An 18,131-nucleotide genomic window follows, 5' to 3' on the forward strand; every position below is an offset into this window, starting at 1 on the left:
TGGTTTAATGCCTGGGCTCTAGCTCAAGATTCCTAGGCTCTTATTCAGAGCTCTAATTACACTATTAGAGCACTGGTTTCATACTTAGGAGGGCTTCCCTGGTAGCTCAGCTGGTAGAGAATCTGCCTGCAATGCAGGAGTCCCCGGTTCGATTCCTGGGTTGGGAAGGTCCCCTGGAGAAGGGATAGGCTACCCACTCTAGTATTCTTGGGCTTCCCTTGAGGCTCAGCTGGTAAAGAATCCGTCTATGATGCAGAAGACCTGGGTTCGATCCCTGGGTTGGGAAGATCCCCTGGAGAAGGGAAAGGCTATCCACTCCAGTATTCTGGCCTGGAGAATTCCATGGCCTGTATAGTCCATGGGGTTGCAAAGAGTCAGACTTGACTGAGCGACGTTCACTTCACACTTAGGAGGAGACCCCACAGGGAGGCGGCGCACAGACACCAGGGAGGCTTCTGAGTGTTTTGAAGAGGTGCTGTGGAATTGCACCTTGACCTGAAGTCCTGAGACTGGGGTGCTTAGGTGCGGACATCCACTGCTTGCCTATAATGGTTTATGGAGTCAGTCTCACCTCAAGGACAACCCCCGTGTGGTTGTCAGTAGAGAAACCCAGGTCTACCTCTGTTTTGTATGCAGAAGATCCTGATTTGTGACTGGAGCAGGCCTTGCGTCTAGTAAAGGCCTTGTGATGAAGACATCAACTCACTACCCGCTGATCTGCATGGCAGCTAGAGGTGCCCACAGCAATACCAGCTACATTTCATAAACCCTTCTTTGGGGTGACACGCTCCATGTCAAATGCTATACACTTATACATACATACATTATAATCAATGGAATTATGTGTTCATAGGGAATTATGTGTTAATGTATATTATTCATTTACTACATTATGTAATCATTTAAGCCTCACCATAATCCTATAAGGTAGGTACTATAATTTTAATTTTACATATGTGAAAACCAAAGCATAAAGAATTTTAGTGACTTGAGTAAAATCCCTAGCTAATCGGTGGCAAAGCCAAGATCGAAATGGTTCCTGTCGGTCTCCAAAACTAATAACTCTAGCTTCCAATGATGTGTCACGTGCTACGGCCACAGCTACATCGGTAAGGACAGCAGGGGGCAGCCTGATCCTCCTCACTGACGGGGTCTGCTCTCCCCTCTGGGATGTGGGGACACAAGGCCTGGCTTGAGTCTCACTCTCCCTACTTTTTTTTTGGCACAGGTAAGCTCTTTTTTGGGATGACATGCTTCATGTCAAATGCTATACACTTATACATACACATACTATAAAAAACAGAAATTCAATAAAAGTGAAAAAAATAAAACAATGCAAATCCTAATCACTCCATGCTACTAAACTGCCTCACTAGAGCTGAAGAAAAATATTCCCCAAGGTAGAGCCTTCTGTCCTCCGAGACTTCCCTGGGATGGCACAGCCTTCCCCTCCGTGCTTTATGGATGCCTCACGTAACTCACCTTCATCTGATCCTCACAGCCACTGTTAGGGGTGGTGATAATGACACTTAATTCACAGGGCTGTTATGACTTATTCTGAGGACTGTATTAGGTAATATACATAAAGTACCCACTATCATAGCTGGCAAACAGCAGGTGCTCAATAAATGTTTGTCACAGTCAAAAATGTTCTTCCTGTTCCAGATGAGGCAGTTTGGGTTGTAAACAAGATGGCCACTCCTTTGGGGTTGGATTTGCACCTGGGGACACAGCAGCCACAAGTGGCTAAGTCCCAGGGAGCACCAGGAAACAGCTCTTCCTGTCCACTCAGTTCTTCCCAGGGTGGCCAGCATCTACGGGACATCCCACAACCACAGTACGAGCTCTGCGGCCAGGTGAAACCCTCCGCCCTGCAGTGGGACCTGGCCAGGTCAGTTTCCTCCTGTGCCTAGAAAAACCCAAGCTGGTGCCCACACAGCCCTGCCATTGCCTGCTTGCATCATCCAGCTCCCACCCATCGAACCAACTCATCCTTACCCTTCGGGAACTGCTCCTGATCTACCTCCATACCAGCCTATCTTAGGATTCCAGTCCACACAACTCCAACCATCTCTGAGTCACTCTGAGCATTCCTCGTTTTGTGACTTGGCCACCATACTCACCTCCACTGCTACTGATTTTATGTGGGAATGCCCTCTGTCTCAGGAAGTTTCTAAGCCTCTTGAGGACAAGGACAGACCATTCGAACAGTATCGTGTGTTCCTTTGATTCCCCCCTTCCCCTCTCTCCCCAAACTGGTCTGTAAATTTAAAAGAAACATACCTATTATCTAAACAGAGTTGAAATTACATATATATATATATATATATATATATATATATATGTGTGTGTGTATATATATATATAGAGAGAGAGAGAGTCTTTTTTGAATTCTTTTCCATTATAGGTTATTACGAGACATTGAACACAGTTCCCCATGCTATAAAGTAGGTCCTTTGGGATTAAAATATGCACACTATTATATAAAAAATAGACAACTAACAATAAATAAATAAAAAAAAACACACCTACTAAGACTTACCATGTATTTCTGTGTCTTAGCCTGGTATAAAACATCCTGGTAGTGCTGGGCAAAGTCAGGATCCACATTTTTAATCTTAGCAGTAGGTAATAGCAGGCTATCTAAAGTTTTCAAAGGATCCCCTTCATCAATGGCTTCATTGATGTATCCCACAGCTACAACTCCTAGAAAATGAAGAAAAAGAATTCCTTTTAAGTCACAGTACATCATAAGTTTTCTTGAATCACCTATAGCAAAGATCGAGGTAGAAAGGGGGGCTGGGGAGAACACACATACACACAAACTGCAAGAGCTAATAAACAACTACAGCTAAGGCTTACATAGGCTTCCCTGGGAGCTCAGCAGGTAGAGAATCTGCCTGCAATGCAGGAGACCCCAGTTTGATTCCTAGGTCGGGAAGATCCCCTGGAGAAGGGACAGGCTACCCACTCCAGTATTCTTGGGCCTCCCTGGTGGCTCAGATGGTAAAGAATCCGCCTGCAATGTGGGAGACCTGGGTTCGATCCCTGGGTTGAGAAGAACCCCTGAAGCAGGGCGTGCAACACACTACAGTCTTCTGGCCTGGAGAATCCCAAGGCCAGTGGTGACTCACACAGAGTTGGACATGACTGAGCAACCAAACACAGCACACAAGGCTTACACAGTAGGTCAAGGTACCGAAGTCAGTTATATCTTTCTACAGTTGCAATGTGCAATCTGAAAACGAAATTAAGGAAAAATTCCACAATAGATTCCAATTACAAACACATGACAAAGAGAATAATAAACACTTAGGAATAAATTTAACAAAACTAGGATGAGACATATTTACTGAAAATTATGAAAGACCATTGAAAAAAAGATGACCTAAACAAAGGGAAAAATTATCCCACGTTCACGGATCAAAAGACTTAATACTACACTAAGATGGCAGTGCTCTTCAAATTGATCTACAGATTCAATGCAACCCCTATCAAAATTCCAGCTGCCTTTTTTTAAACAGAAATTCACCAGCTGATTCTAAAAGTCATATGAACATGCAAGGGGTCAAGAAATAACCAATGTAATGCTGGGGGAAAAAAACCAGATTAGGAGGACTTTCTAATTTCAAATTTACTACAAAGGTACAGTTAATACTGCATGGTACTGATATAAACATAAATCCATAGGTTAATGGAATAGACTTTAGAGTTCAGAAATAAATCTTTACATCTATAGTCAAGTGATATCTGACCAAGACAATGCAACAGGTAAGTAAGTCTTCATAACAAATGGACACAGACAACGGAATGTCCTCTGCATAAGAATGAAGTTGGACTCCCTTCATTGCATCACACACAAAAATTAACTCAATACGGAATACAGACCTAAACATAAAAACTTAAACTATAAATTTTTAATCTCTTAGAAGAAAAGTAAGAGTAAATCTTTGTGGCCTCGTGTTAGGCAATACTTTTGACCTATAAACACCGAAAACATAAACAAAAAAGGAACAAAGGGATGTTGTAAAAATTAAACCTTTAAGAGGTACACGCTATTATGTATAAAATAAGCCATAAGGATATACTGTACAACACAGGCCATGTAGCCAGTCTTCTAAAGTAACTATAAAAGGAATGTAACCTCTAAAAATTGTGAATCAATATATTAAACATCTGTAACATGTAATGTGTGCATCAACAATAAACATCTGTAACTTATATAATTTGTATGTCAACTATAATTCAATAAAAAATAGCTAAACCTGTTATGCTTTCAAGGACACCATCAAAGAAAGTGAATAATCTACAGAATAGGAGTAAATACCTACAAGTTCTGTATCTGATAAGAAACCTTAGGTACTTGACACACAAGAATATCAAATAAATAAAGAATTTTTATAACTCAACAATAAAAAAGAAAACCCAATTTAAAAGACATAAAGGACTTGATCAGATATTTCTTTAAAGGAAATATACAAATGGTAAATAAGCACATGAAAAGGTGGTCAATATCACTAGTTATTAGGAAAATGCAAATGCAAATCACAACAAAATACCACTTTATAACCACCAGGATGGCTATATTGAAAAAGACAAACAACAACAAGTGTTCTGAGGATGGGGTGAAACTGGCGGTGGGAATGGAAAATGGCAGTCACCTCGGTAAACAGGCAGTTCTTTAACATATTGAACATACAGCTTCCATATGATCCAGTAGTTCCACTGCTAGGTATCAAGGGAACTGAAACCTCATGGCCATACAAAAGCTTACACATGAGTGTTTATAGAAGCAGTGTTTACAAGAGCTAAAAAGTAGAAACAACCCAAATACCCATCAACTGATAACTGGATTAACAAAATGCATACCCATAGAATAGAATGTTACTTGACCTAGAAAGTAATATGAAGTATAATGATACATGATACAACACAGATGGACCTTGAAAACCTTATGCTAAAAGAAAGAAGCCAGACACAAAAGGCCCCATATTCCATGATTCTCTTTATATGAAATACCTAGAATAGGAAAATCCATAGAAACAAAGTAATTGGTTGCTGCCGGGGGATGGCAGGATAAGGAAAAGGGAGTGACTGCTAATGGGTACAAAGTTTCTTTCTGAGGTGATGAAAATGTTCTGAATTTAGATACTAATGATGTTTGCACAATTTTTTAAATGTATGAAACCACCACAAAAACACAATAAAACGGGAAATTTTATGGTATATGAATTATATCCCAATAAAGGTGCTGTAAAAACAGGAGATAATGTTGGCCCATGGAACTTGTTAATTCAGTATCAACACAGTTTCTCTAGATTTGAATAAAAAGAGAAAGGAAGTAATATGAAAAATAAAACAGGAGATAACTGGACATATAAGTAGCAGCAGAGATGCTCATTTCTAATGTAAGCCTCACTTAGATAATAATGCCAAGTACTGCTGCTTGACGGAATCAGAGAATGCCAGGGCTAGAAGAATTTACTGTAAAGATGTACAGAAAAGAAAACAGAATTGCAAAGAGATTTGGATATGCATTCTATTATCTGGTTTACTCTACTACACCACTTTGTAAAGAACACCGAAGAGACAGTTCAAAACCAAACAATTCCCTGCAGTGTTAGCAGAGTGACTTTCAAGGTTAATATAGTCCAGTTCTGTCCAATGAATGTTCTGCGATGGTGAAAATGTTCTGGGCCATCCAATATGGTAGCCATTAGCCACACATAGCTAATGAGCACTTAAAATGTGGCCAGTATAACTGAAGAATTAAATTTTAAATTTTATTTACTGTTAATTAGTTAAAATAACCACATGTAGCCGGCAAGTGTAGGTAGGCTCCATAGAAATTACCAAAGTCATGCATGTTTGGGGAAATTTTTAAGGTTCAAGTATGGCTAAGCAACATCATAAATTCTCTAATACCATCTGGGAAAATAACATCTGGAGCCCTTTGGATGTACCAAAGGGTTTAAATATCTACCAATTTAAACTTCTACTATCTCTACTATACACAGGATCTTAGGACAGAGACTGTAAGGTCCAGAAATGAAAAGCACAGAAGCCACGTCATGCAGTTGGAAAAGTATTTGAAAGTCTAGCAAAAGGGACCTATTTGGAGGCCGCTTCTCAATACTATGTTATTCTTAAAAATAAACTATAAATCAGTCATAAGATACTATAGTGTATGTATGCATGGGTATATTATTCATGAATATACATACACAAAAGTACACATGGACATGTACATACCTTCACATACTAACAGGGGGCCTCTGCTTCCCAGGTGAGTGCTCATGGACAAGAATTACTAAAGAAACTAAACATTAACAAGCAGTAAGCTTAGAAAGTAAACATACTTAAAGTCAAACATTATCTCATTCTGTCAGTTATTTTTCAACAAAAGCAGTCAGAAGCTACTCTATATGATATGCTATGAAACAGAATATATCATTTTAATTTTTAAGAAGCATCTTCATCTTGACATTCAAATTAAGGTACATTGTTTAGCTAAGTTATCTCCTGAATAAAATACCCCATAAAGACCATTGTTAAAAATGAAAAAATCTATAGGAGGAAAGGGACTTTCTAAAATGCCTAGAAATTATTCCAGATTATAATACTCCAGTATGTTGGAAGCAGCAGCAAAAATACTTTTCTAATGTACAAGTTAGGTTATCTCAAAACATTGGAAGAACTTGGGAAAGGCCAAGTACCAGCCACATACAAGGCATTATCACTTCACCTGTAAAATTTATTAACTGGAGAGCATGGAACACTTATGTCATTCTCTCAACATCCCCTTGGGTCTACTGTTCTAAATATTTTTAAACATCCCACTCAAGAATGATCTTTACAGAACTACCTCTGAGAAAGAGAATGTGTGTACCTAATGGCCAATCACCTGGGAATGAGTGCCGTCCAGCTGACTTGATTGAAATTGCCTGCTTAAGTTTTTGGTGTGTTTATAGGACCACAAGCTGCTGATGTCATAGTCAATGACCTCACAGGGGCTGAAAACCTTCCCAGAAGTCCCTTGGGCACATCTGTATCACATCCTCTGTTCATACATAAAGAGAAAATCCCATTTGGGCAAATATTGTTGAGCCTCAACTCACGGCCCACTTATTTGAATCATCATATGATACTATAACATTCTAGTCCAACAAGAGGGTGGGCATTTCCTTAAAGATGTTGTCAGTATTTGAGACACTACCATCTCAGTGAGATAACTGACAAAGAATGGTACCTACCAAATTTAAAAAGCAAAAATTCACAGGAAGAAAACCTTGTCTAAGCTCTCTGGTCAAACTAATGCTCCACTAAGGTTCGACTGGGAAAAGTAAACTTTCCATTAAGAAATCAGCAGAGCATCCAAATCTGAGGAAATGCATTTAACAGCTTCTCCATTCAATTCAGCTTTCACATTTCCCATCAGCACCATACCTCATCCACACCACAATTTAGACACGGGATTAGACCCTGGAGTGTGTGGCAGGGGTGAGGTGGGGAGAGCAATGCACTTTCAAGATGTCCATGAAAACCTCTCAGCTCTTTCAGATGATTTAATTTCTATTATTTAATTTAATTTCTAATTACCTATTATGCAATTCAGGCCTGGCAACTGTATATTTAATTTAGATTTTAAAGCAATCACCTAAACAGATGATGTCCAACTCAATATTTCAAGTGTGCTAAGTCATGTCTGACTCTTTGCAACCCCATGGACTGTAGCCCATCAGGTGCCCATGTCCATGGGACTCTCCAGGCAAGAACACTGGAGTGGGCTGCCATTTCCTTCTCCCAATACTTGAAGAACTTTAAGCAAAAATACCCCATTTTGACAAAACGACAAACCAAAACAGAGAGAAATTAAATCTTTTATATTAAGTCCCCTAGAACAATTAGTCTCTAGATGGCTAAACTAAGATCATGGCATCCTGTCCCATCACTTCATGGCATATTTGATGGGGAAAACATATCTATTGATGGGAAAACAGTGGAAACAGTGGCTGACTATTTTTCTGGGCTCCAAAATCACTGCAGAAGGTGACTGCAGCCACGAAATTAAAAGACGCTTACTCCTTGGAAGGAAAGTTATGACCAACCTAGACAGCATATTAAAAAGCAGAGACATTACTTTGTCAACAAATGTCTGTCTAGTCAAGGCTATGATTTTCCAGTAGTCATGTATGGCTGTGAGACTTGGACTATAAAGAAAGCTGAGCGCCGAAGAATTGATGCTTTTGAACTGTGGCGTTGGAGAAGACTCTTGAGAGTCCCTTGGACTGCAAGGAGATCCAACCAGTCCATCCTAAAGCAGATCAGTCCTGGGTGTTCATTGGAGGGACTGATGTTGAAGCTGAAACTCCAATACTTTGGCCACCTGATGCGGAGAGCTGACTCATTTGAAAAGACCCTAATGCTGGGAAAAATTCAGGGCAGGAGGAGAAGGGGACGACAGAGGATAAGATGGCTGGATGGCATCACTGACTCAATGGACGTGGGTTGGGGTGGACTCCGGGAGTTGGTGATGGACAGGGAGGCCTGGCGTGCTGCGATTCATGGGGTCGCAAAGAGTCAGACATGACTGAGCTACTGAATTGAACTTAATTGAGATGGCTACAAGAAGGTGATAATTGCTGTATGTTACGTCTCGTGGAGAATAACTTAATAGTACAGCTACTTAGATAAATGCCACACAGATCTAAAGCAATTTTGCTTTAAAGTATTCACCTGGGACTTGCCTGCTGGTGCAGTGGATGAGAATCGACCTGAAAGGGCAGGGGACGCAGGTGTGATCCCGGGTCCAGGGAGGTTCTGCTGCGGCGAGCAAGTGCATGCCGCAGCTACCAAGCCCAGGCACCCAGAGTCCGTGCTCTGCAACAAGAGGGGCTATCGCAATGAGAAATCCGGGCACCACAAGGAAGAGCAGCCCCTGCTCGCCACAACTAGAGAAAGCCTGCATGCAGCAACAAAGAATCAGTGCAACCAAAAAAAAAAAAAAAAAAAAACCCAATAAAGTATCCACCTACAAGGAAATTACTGGCAGTCCAGTGGTCAGGACTCCACACTTTCATTGCTGAGGGCGCTGGTTAAATCCTTCATTGAAGAACTAAGATCCCACAAGCGGTGTGGTATGCCCCCCGCCCCACCCGCCCAATTCACCCACAAAAGACCACTTTCTTTTAAAATTATATACATGTTACGGGTTTTCTTCTCCTGGTAAAAGCAAAGGCTCTATCTGATCATCTGGGACAAAAAATGGCAGGTCCCTCCTCCCTCCCCCTTGTCAGTATCAAGAATGAGAATAAAACTACATTCATTCAGCACTGAGAATTGATACATCTTCACCTGTATTAACAGGACATACAGAAATCACCAAAGCAAACTTGGATTGCACATACTGTCACAAAGAATAGGGAAAATGTTAGAAAACAAAGATGCAACATAATTTTGTGTTTTGCCAACATTTGAGTGGCCTTAGCCAAAGCACCCAAACCATGGCTGCACCCTGCAAGTGTGGAGCTAGGGGGCCAAGGAGGAAGGCAGGTGGCTGGGGGCCTGAGCTTTGCAACAGGACACACACACCAGTGCCATGCCCCACACCCTGACCCCCCACTGATGACGCTGAGCATCTGCTTCAAGTAGTGCTTTCCTCACAACTAACCCCAGCTCCCCAGCCAACAGGCCAGAAAAGAGCCAAGTGGGTGGAGTGTCAGCTGTCTGATGGCAGGATCCCCAAATGCAGAAAGGCAACAGAAAGTCCTGCAGTCACAAAAGGGGAAACAGATCTGCAGACAACTCTTGAAAAGGACAGAATGAAAACAAGTTCAGCAATCAGTCTAACAGTGGCATCTATGGTATACCACGTCCAGGCAGCACCCTTGGACCCTGCTTTCTATGAGAGGTCTAGAGTGAGAAGTTGTTTAGCAAAAAGTAAACCTGGCCTTGATATTGGGCACAGGGTTCATAGGAAGTCGTAAAGAAAGCAAAGAAAACTCTGCAAATGCAATTAACAAAGTCAAATGTTTTATCTCCAGTGACTGTAGTATAACAAAATGAGATACAGTATTAGAAGACCAGATCTAAGAGCTTAAACAAAACAAACTAGAACAAAACATTGTAAACTTTTTTATGTTTATAAAGAGTAAGCATAGAGCTTAAACATTTTTATCTTTTTTATACAATTTTTAAATGTTACTTTTCACTTACAGATATTACAAAATATTGGCTTTATTTCCCATGTTATAAGTAGATTCTTAAGCCTATCTTATACCCAAGAGTTTATACTTCCCACTTGCCCCTCCCACCTTCCCTCTCCCCACTGGTAACCACTAATTTGTTCCTCAGAGATCTGTGAACCTGCTTCTTTTTTGTCGCATTTGCTAGTTTGTTGTATTATTTAGATTCCACATATTAGTGATCTCAGACAGCATTGGCCTTTCTCTACATGACATTTCAGTTAGCATAACGCTCTTCTAGCCCATCCATATTGTTGCAAATGGCAAAATTTTACTCTTTTTTGTGGCTGAATAGTATTCCATCACACAGACACACACACACACAGACACTACATCTTCTTCATACATTTATCTGTTGATGGAGACATGTAGGTTGTAAAACCTTAGGAAAATAAACTAGGACAAAACATTTTGAGAGCTCCTAAGTTCTAGAAATACAGCAAATCACCATGATTTGAGATCATAAACAACAGTTAGACTGGGTTGTAATTTCTTCTTAGAGCAGGAATATGTGTCATATTTCAGAATAATACCCCAATGAAAGGTCAAAATAAAGCTGAGTGCTTAAAAAACTGAGTTCTTCAGAGCAGTCATTTCCCAAGTGTGCATGCGCTCAGTCATGTCCAACTCTGTGCGACCCTTTGGACTGTAGCCCACCAGGCTTCTCTGTCCTTGGGGTTTTCCAGGCAAGAATACTGGAGTGGGCTGCCCTTTCCTTCTCCAGGGGATTTTCCTGACCCAGGGATCAAACCTGCGGATTCTGTGTCTCCTGCATTGCGGGCAGATTCTCCACCTGCTGAGCCACCAGGGAAGCTCAAGTAAAAGGAAATTTTAAAAGTTAGCACTTGTATTTATGTATTGTATTCTACTCTTTTATGTCTTATGTTTGCTTTGTAATGTTTATAACACACTGGGATAGTAGTACAGAAATAACACTTATACATAAATACATACATACCTGTAAGAAGAATGTTTTCTCACAGGGCTCCACGAGCAAAAGATTGGCAGCCCTAACCTAGGGATCCGGGCTGTCCAGCTACCTCATTCTCCCACTCTAACTAGAGAAGGAAACTGCCATACTCACGGTCATTCTCTTCTTGAATTTCAATATTAACCATATCGATACAATTCTGAATTTCATTCCAGCTTAAGCTATCTTGCCCTTGGGATAAGGCTTCCAGTTTAATGCAGAGAAGTGCATTTGCATAACTGTAGAAGAGAAAGCAAGCATGACGCCTATCAGAGACAGTCATTCTTTGTTCATGTCACGCATCTTAAATCTGGCAAGCATCTTAAGTTTGACATGCACGGCCCAATGTGATGTTATAAAGTTAGACAGAGTAGAAATAAAATTGTCTTGTGCAGCTTTGTCAACATAAACCAAGCTCATTTAGACTAATGATGTTGTTTTTGTCCTTAAAATACTTCCAGGCACAAATGTTTTTTAATAAAAAGTTCCTCAAATTCCAATCTTGTATTTATCTCAAGCAAAGAAACCTCAACATCCTTAACTTTGTGAAGTTACTAGTTTTTTTTAGTAAGTATTTTCCTTCCCTTTGAATGTCTTGGTTCTGCTCAGACTCCAGATGACTATTATGATATAAAATTCAGAATTACCATGGCTTCTAATCTTTTCATCAAGGGTCCTTTTTTTTTTCTCCTTCCTTTGACAAATGCAAGCCTTGAGAGCCACCCCCCCCACTTTTTTTTTTTTTTTTTAACTGTAACCCTAACATAGCTGGGTTACCTTGTAGCCTAATACATACACCCAAATGACAAATCAAATCAAATGAAACTGCAGTTCCAGAAACCTTGGTGAAGATCCTGTGTCTTCACTGCCTGTTTTCTTGACGAGGTGGTGCGTGAGCTGAACTAGAGTGTGCTGGAATCCCCTCCTCACCTGCCCACTGCTCAGGCTTCACACAGCTGCTACCCTGCTGCTGCATCTGCTCCCTGTCCTCCCACTCCTACGCCTCAATCGGACCCCTGACCCTCCTCACCTTCGGGAAAACAGAACTCGGTCAATGCTCTGAATATTTTTCTTGTCCTGAGAAATTTTGGGGAAAAAGATAATCCAATAATTCACCTTGACATGTTACTAAGAGGCTTTTGTTTCTTAGTCAGCAATTTTCCCACTTTAAATTATAGAAACAACGTTACAACATAAGTTAACATGAGTAAGTTATTCCAGGCCAATGTATAGAAACCCAGGAGTTTAATTTGCTTGTGCATCTTTATACCAGAGAAGTAAAGATCAACCCTCTATGTATATACTGATTCACTTTGCAATTTGACTTCTGAATAGAACCAATAGATTTACAGCCGAGGTTCAAAGAAGTAACACTACATGGACTCTATAACTGTTTTCTCATTGTGACAGGTTTTCTCAAAGTTGTGCACACTCCCGGGTGGCACTGAGATGTCCTCCACTGGATGTAGCTTGAAAGAAAAATATCATTCAGAATAGGAAGTGGTGGGGAGGACTCATTTTCTGTGTCTGAACAAGGCATTACCAAACACAGGCTTGAAAGTGTCTCAAGGTCCTGTGTGAGATTCTCATCTTATCAAGAGTTATAAACCTAAGAAAACACTTTTCTACACTTGCATGCATGCTAAGTCACTTCAGGCACGTTTGACTCTTTGCAACCCTATGGACTATAGCCCACCAGGCTCCTCTGTCCATGGGGACTCTCCAGGCAAGAATACTGCAATGGGTTGCTATTTCCTTTTCCAGGGGATCTTTCCAATCCAGGGATTGATCTGGGTCTCTTTCATTGCAGGCAGATTCTTTATCATCTGAGCCACCAGGAAACCACTGATGAGTAGCAATATGTAATAAACAACACTGACCACGATGACTGGATAAACGGCAACTTGCACTCACTAGTATCCATTATAGATGGGGACCATTCTATAAGAAAGTGCAAAATCTTTTCAGGCATTTCATGTATCTGACATCTAAATGCTGACCCAGTGGGAATAAAATGACAAAGCTTAAGGATGAACATGGGAAAAAAGTAAAATCCACACTCACCCACCATTTCCTCATAAATGAACAAATACTAGCAAAAGGAAAAAATGTGATGAAAACACACCAGAGCTCCACAGGCTTTCCGTATGAGCACTAGCCTCCAGCACTAAGATGCCAACTTTGGGTACTGCTGTAGTTTACCCAACAGGACTATGTCTTCTCCCTCCCCACCTTTCTGAGAGTTCCCTTTGGTGTCTGCTATGGTTAGCCTAGTAAGATTACCTTTCTAACACTCTTGGGGAGCTTTGAAGAAGACTAAAATGTCAGCTTCATTCAGCAGATGCTTATGAAGTACAAACTATGTACAAAACCTGTGGCAGGCACTATGGGGAGACTGGAAGGGACAAGATGCAGTCATTATTTCAAGGAGCTTTCAGCCCACTGCGCTAAGTCACTTCATTTGTGTCTGACTCTCTGCGCTCCCATGGACTATCGCGCACCAGGCTCCTCAGTCCATGGAGTTTTCTAGGCAAGAACACTTGCGCCACCTGGGGAGCCTTTCAGCCCATTAGATAAGATGAAAAAAAAACTCAAATAGGGTATAACAGCAGAGCATGGGGAAAGTCATAAAATTAGAGGTTGTGCATAAGAGTGGAAGTAACGGAGTTCCAAGGAAGGAGAAGGAGACAGAAACCCTTTGTGGTGGAGCACCTGGCCTGGGACAGGCTCATAAGTGTTCTGCAAATGCAGAGGAGGTGCTTTTGTGGTGTGTGAGTTTCTGTGCTTTACAGATGAAGAGACAGGGGCTTGGCTAGGAAGAGTCAAGCAGATTATTTTTGGCTCCAAGGCTATGTTCCTTTAACCACATCATGTTAGTTCTCAGAAGAGATGACATTAGCTGGGGTGGGAGAAGCATGGAACTCATTCACAGAAGCATCCTCGCTGGCAAGGATGGCTTGGGCGCTCCAGAGCTGTGCGAGGTGGAGATGGGTGACAGGCACTGTGTCCTTAGTGGTGAGACATGTGTGCTTATGAGCGGATACGCCAGAAAGAGCAGAGTGTGTCTGGATCCAGCTTGGCTGAAGCGCAAAAGACAAGGAGGACTGTAGCTAGAGCTAAGGGCTGAATTACGCTGATGGTAATTCAGATGAGAACAGAGGACAGTCGTAGGGAGGCGCATGATAAACTTAAGTACAGTTTAGAACAATTAATCTGGGAGCACTGTATGCCCAGAGCCAATGCCAACCCTGTATCACTCTTGTGAGAATTGGACAAAAGAACCTTTCTGGGAAAACAGAGTCCCAAGGGCAGAAGCCATGGTAAATTGGTAGAGACCTTCTAAGAATTCAGCCAGGTGGCCCTGCCCAGCACCCGTGTACAATGAAGGAGTTGTAAGACCATAAGGGAGAGCTATAGTGTTTCTTAAAGTTGAAAACCTGCCAACTTGGGCTTCCAAGTACTTGGTTAAAAGCTAGCATGGAAACTGAAATGTTGAGGCTGTAGAAGACCACTTGGGACCAATGCAACAATCCATATCAGAACCAAAGGGGCTCAAGAAACTCCTGTTGGTATTGGGCCATCCAGGTGACCTGGAAAGTGCTAAAACTTGTGATTTTTATTTTAAAATAAAAATTTTAAAGTATTTCATACAGAATATTTTCACTCTAAAGTTTATTCGTGTCCCCAGTTGAAAATCACAGGTATAAAAGTGGTTCTCAGATGGGGTGTGGGTCCCTTTCCTTAATGGGTTATTTGTAAATTGAGATAGAGGAAGAGAGGATTTTTAATAATCGAAGTGGGTGATTTGGAGGGAGGGGGTACTGTCATTTAGAGAGAGGTGGCAGGGATGCTCTGTCTCTTGAAAATGATCTCATCAACAAGTCCTGTTAGACCACTAGGCTTCATAAGGAAGTGACCAACCCTGCCTTCTCTAACACTGAGAAAGCAGAAAAGCCTAGTTAGAAAAGGATGAATGAGGACAGCAAAGACAGAGCAAGACCAATTTGGAGGTCGTTTCAAAAGCAAAAGTAAAATGTCTAAATGAAGTGGTCACTGGGAAGTGGAAACATTATGCAGAGGTACTGTGCACACATACTGGCTATGGTCTGGGAAAAAAGTGAGCAGGCTATTCATAGCTCAAGGGTGTCTCACAGAAGGCAGAGAAAAACTCAAGTTAACTGGAGGTTTCTAAGCTTGCAGGAGAGGAGGGTGCCATTAATATGAACAGCCGAGCTTGAAATAAATTACCTTGGAAATAGACTCTAAGGAGTTATAGAAACCAAGTCATCAAATTAAGTTGCATAAGAACATCAGTTTTTCCAAGATGACCAAAAACCAGGGAAGGCCCCTGTTCTACTAGGGCTTCCCTGGTGGCTGTCTACTACTCTGGGGCCATTCTCTACATAGACAAGTGGTCAAATACCATTTAGAAAAATCTAGCAAGTCTTTATTTCTCCTGTACAACTGTACTTCACTCAAGAGAATTACCTACTTCAGCAGTTCCAGAACCAGTCAAGTGCTTTTGTCAAGATCTATGCAGACATCTCCCCCTGGTGGTCACAAGCATCCAAGACGGACATTCACTCATTTTATCTTGGGCTTCCGTCTTAACCTCTAATTGGCCTCCCATCCAGAATGGCAGGGTTCACTCTGGTGACATCCGCCTCTGTATGAGTCTTCCTTTCCCTCTGTCCCTTTTGCTTAAGCAAAGGAAGCTGCTCGAAGAGAGTCTGAACCCTTGATCATCCATAACTGCTCACTTAAAAGTAAAATGAGGGCTTCCCTGGTGGCTCAGTTGGTAAAGAATCTGCCTGCATTGTGGGAGACCTGGCTTTGATCCCTGGGTCGGGATGATCCACAGGAGAAGGAAATGGCTATCCACTCCAGTATTCTTGCCTGGAGAATCCCACGGATGAAGGAGCCTGGCAGGCTACAGCCCATGGTGTTGCAAAGAGTCGGACATGACTGAGTGACTTCTCTTTCTTTCTAACTGGGCTCCTTATTCTGGCCCTTGGACTGCAGGGGGGGTCAATCATAAAGGAAATCAGTCCTGGATATTCATTGGAAGGACTGATGCTGAAGCTGAAGCTCCAATCCTCTGGCCACCTGATGCAAAGAACTGACTCATTGGAAAAGACCCTGATGCTGGAAAAGACTGAAGGTAGGAGGAGAAGTGGACGACAGAGGATGAGATGGTTGGATGGCATCACCGACTCGATGGACATGAGTTTGAGTAAGCTCCGGGAGTTGGTAAAGGACAGGGAAGCCTGGCATGCTGCACTCCACGGGGTCACAGAGAGTCAGGCATGACTGAGTGACTGAACTGACATGATTCTGGCCCTTAGTTTTCTCTATCTGCTATAGTGTTTTTGATTCTATCAACTGTATTATCGAGTAGCTTATTTCAGGAACAAGAAATGAAAGACACTAAGTTGAGATCGTGACCCACTGTCATGAGCCACTGGGGTCTCTGGAGTCCAGTGGTTTAACCATCAGAAGAATGAGGTTTGAAGCTCAACTGCCCAACTTTGGGTCCACAAATCCAGGTTCAGTTTCCTCACCAGTAAACTAAGAAACCAATTATTAAGGCTGCTTCCAACTCTTCCACATTCTATTATTTTCTAAAGAAGCCCAAGGGAAGTTACACATTCAACATTTATTTTATTTAAGCCTATCAATTTTTGCTAACAATATAGACAGTAAGGAACTGCCACGGGATGCTCCTTCTTAGACTCTGTTCCTCTAAAAGGAAAACTGGGAAGAAGGATTCAAATATTTGAAGGACTCTTAGAACAAAGTAGACTAGCTTTTAAGAAAATGAGCACGGCAAAAAAAAAAAAAAAGTAAGCATGGCTATATGGATTTCTTGAGGAAGGAATAAATCATTCATCTGTGAGGTCTGCCAAACACACATCTCTGCCGTGAAAGGAAGTGAAAACGTCACCTTACCGTTCCACATACGTCTCGTCCAGATTGTTAAAGCCTATTGTCGGGCTTCTAAGTTGATTCTGCACAGACACAAGATCGCTGCTCTCCAAGGCCTGGTTGAGTAAAGCTACAGCAGATAGCATTTCCACCGCAATCAAGAGCTCCTCATGGGCCAAGTAGTTCTGTCAGGAAACATATGGTAATATAAGCTCCCCACATTCACACACCGCATGTATGTGATGGGGCTTCAGAAGGTTCACTTCAAAGAGTGCAGAAAAGTGAGAGATTGTGAGAATCCAGGACAAGGAGGGCTGCTTGGTCATCTATTTTTCATTGGCTTTCAAGAACAGGTCAGCAGCTTCTGGATTTTCCTTAGATGCTTGTCTGGGGAACTGAGTTAATTATAATCCTTGGTTATGGCTCCATAAACATCTGCATGGCCGCAGCCTATTCCTACCTGCAGCTATGGCTGCCAACAGGCTTAGTCTTACCAAATAATTAAGCCACCGGTTGGATAACATCGTTACTGTCTCTAAGTGCAAAGTAAGACATTAGCATAACTAATGACTTTCAGTTTGAACTAAGGGTAAGAAAAAGGGGAGAAATTTTACCTAAAGATGATAACCCTGGAAAAGTAAATCAAAGTCATTAAGCAATATTGATTTTAATTTTTAAAAGTTAGTCTAAGTCACATTTTTATAAATGGGTAGAAATTTTACACATACTCTAGGGTCTAGATATTTGAAGAAATGTGATGCAAATCTTAATGAAAAGCAGGTAAGGATTAGGCTAATTTAAAAAATACATCTCAGGTTACAGAATGCCCCTTTCACCATTCTTTTCCTTTCAACCATTTTATACTGACTTTGCCCAGCTTCATAAGGGTTATTTCTTCCATCCTATTGAAGGAACATAGAGGAAGCATGAAAATAAATTTTTTAAAACTCTGATATCTATCTTTACATTTAGGATATTGTATACCTCGTATG

At 41.4% G+C, this 18,131-nt stretch overlaps 1 protein-coding gene across 2 annotated transcripts in view; it reads right to left on the reverse strand.

Annotated features, from left to right (window-relative positions):
- IQGAP2 (IQ motif containing GTPase activating protein 2) overlaps positions 1 to 18,131 on the reverse strand; it is a 296,931-nt gene that overhangs the window by 89,074 nt on the left and 189,726 nt on the right. For both annotated transcript variants that reach the window (XM_043920016.1, XM_043920017.1), the window contains 3 exons: positions 17,164 to 17,324; positions 11,329 to 11,453; positions 2,543 to 2,706 (listed from right to left, as the gene is read on the reverse strand). In XM_043920016.1, the coding sequence (XP_043775951.1) occupies positions 2,543 to 2,706; positions 11,329 to 11,453; positions 17,164 to 17,324 (450 nt within the window). The remainder of the gene's footprint in view (positions 1 to 2,542; positions 2,707 to 11,328; positions 11,454 to 17,163; positions 17,325 to 18,131) is intronic.

The sequence above is a fragment of the Cervus elaphus genome, chromosome 12, assembly GCF_910594005.1.
Source record: "Cervus elaphus chromosome 12, mCerEla1.1, whole genome shotgun sequence".
In the NCBI taxonomy this organism is placed as follows: Eukaryota; Metazoa; Chordata; class Mammalia; order Artiodactyla; family Cervidae; genus Cervus; species Cervus elaphus.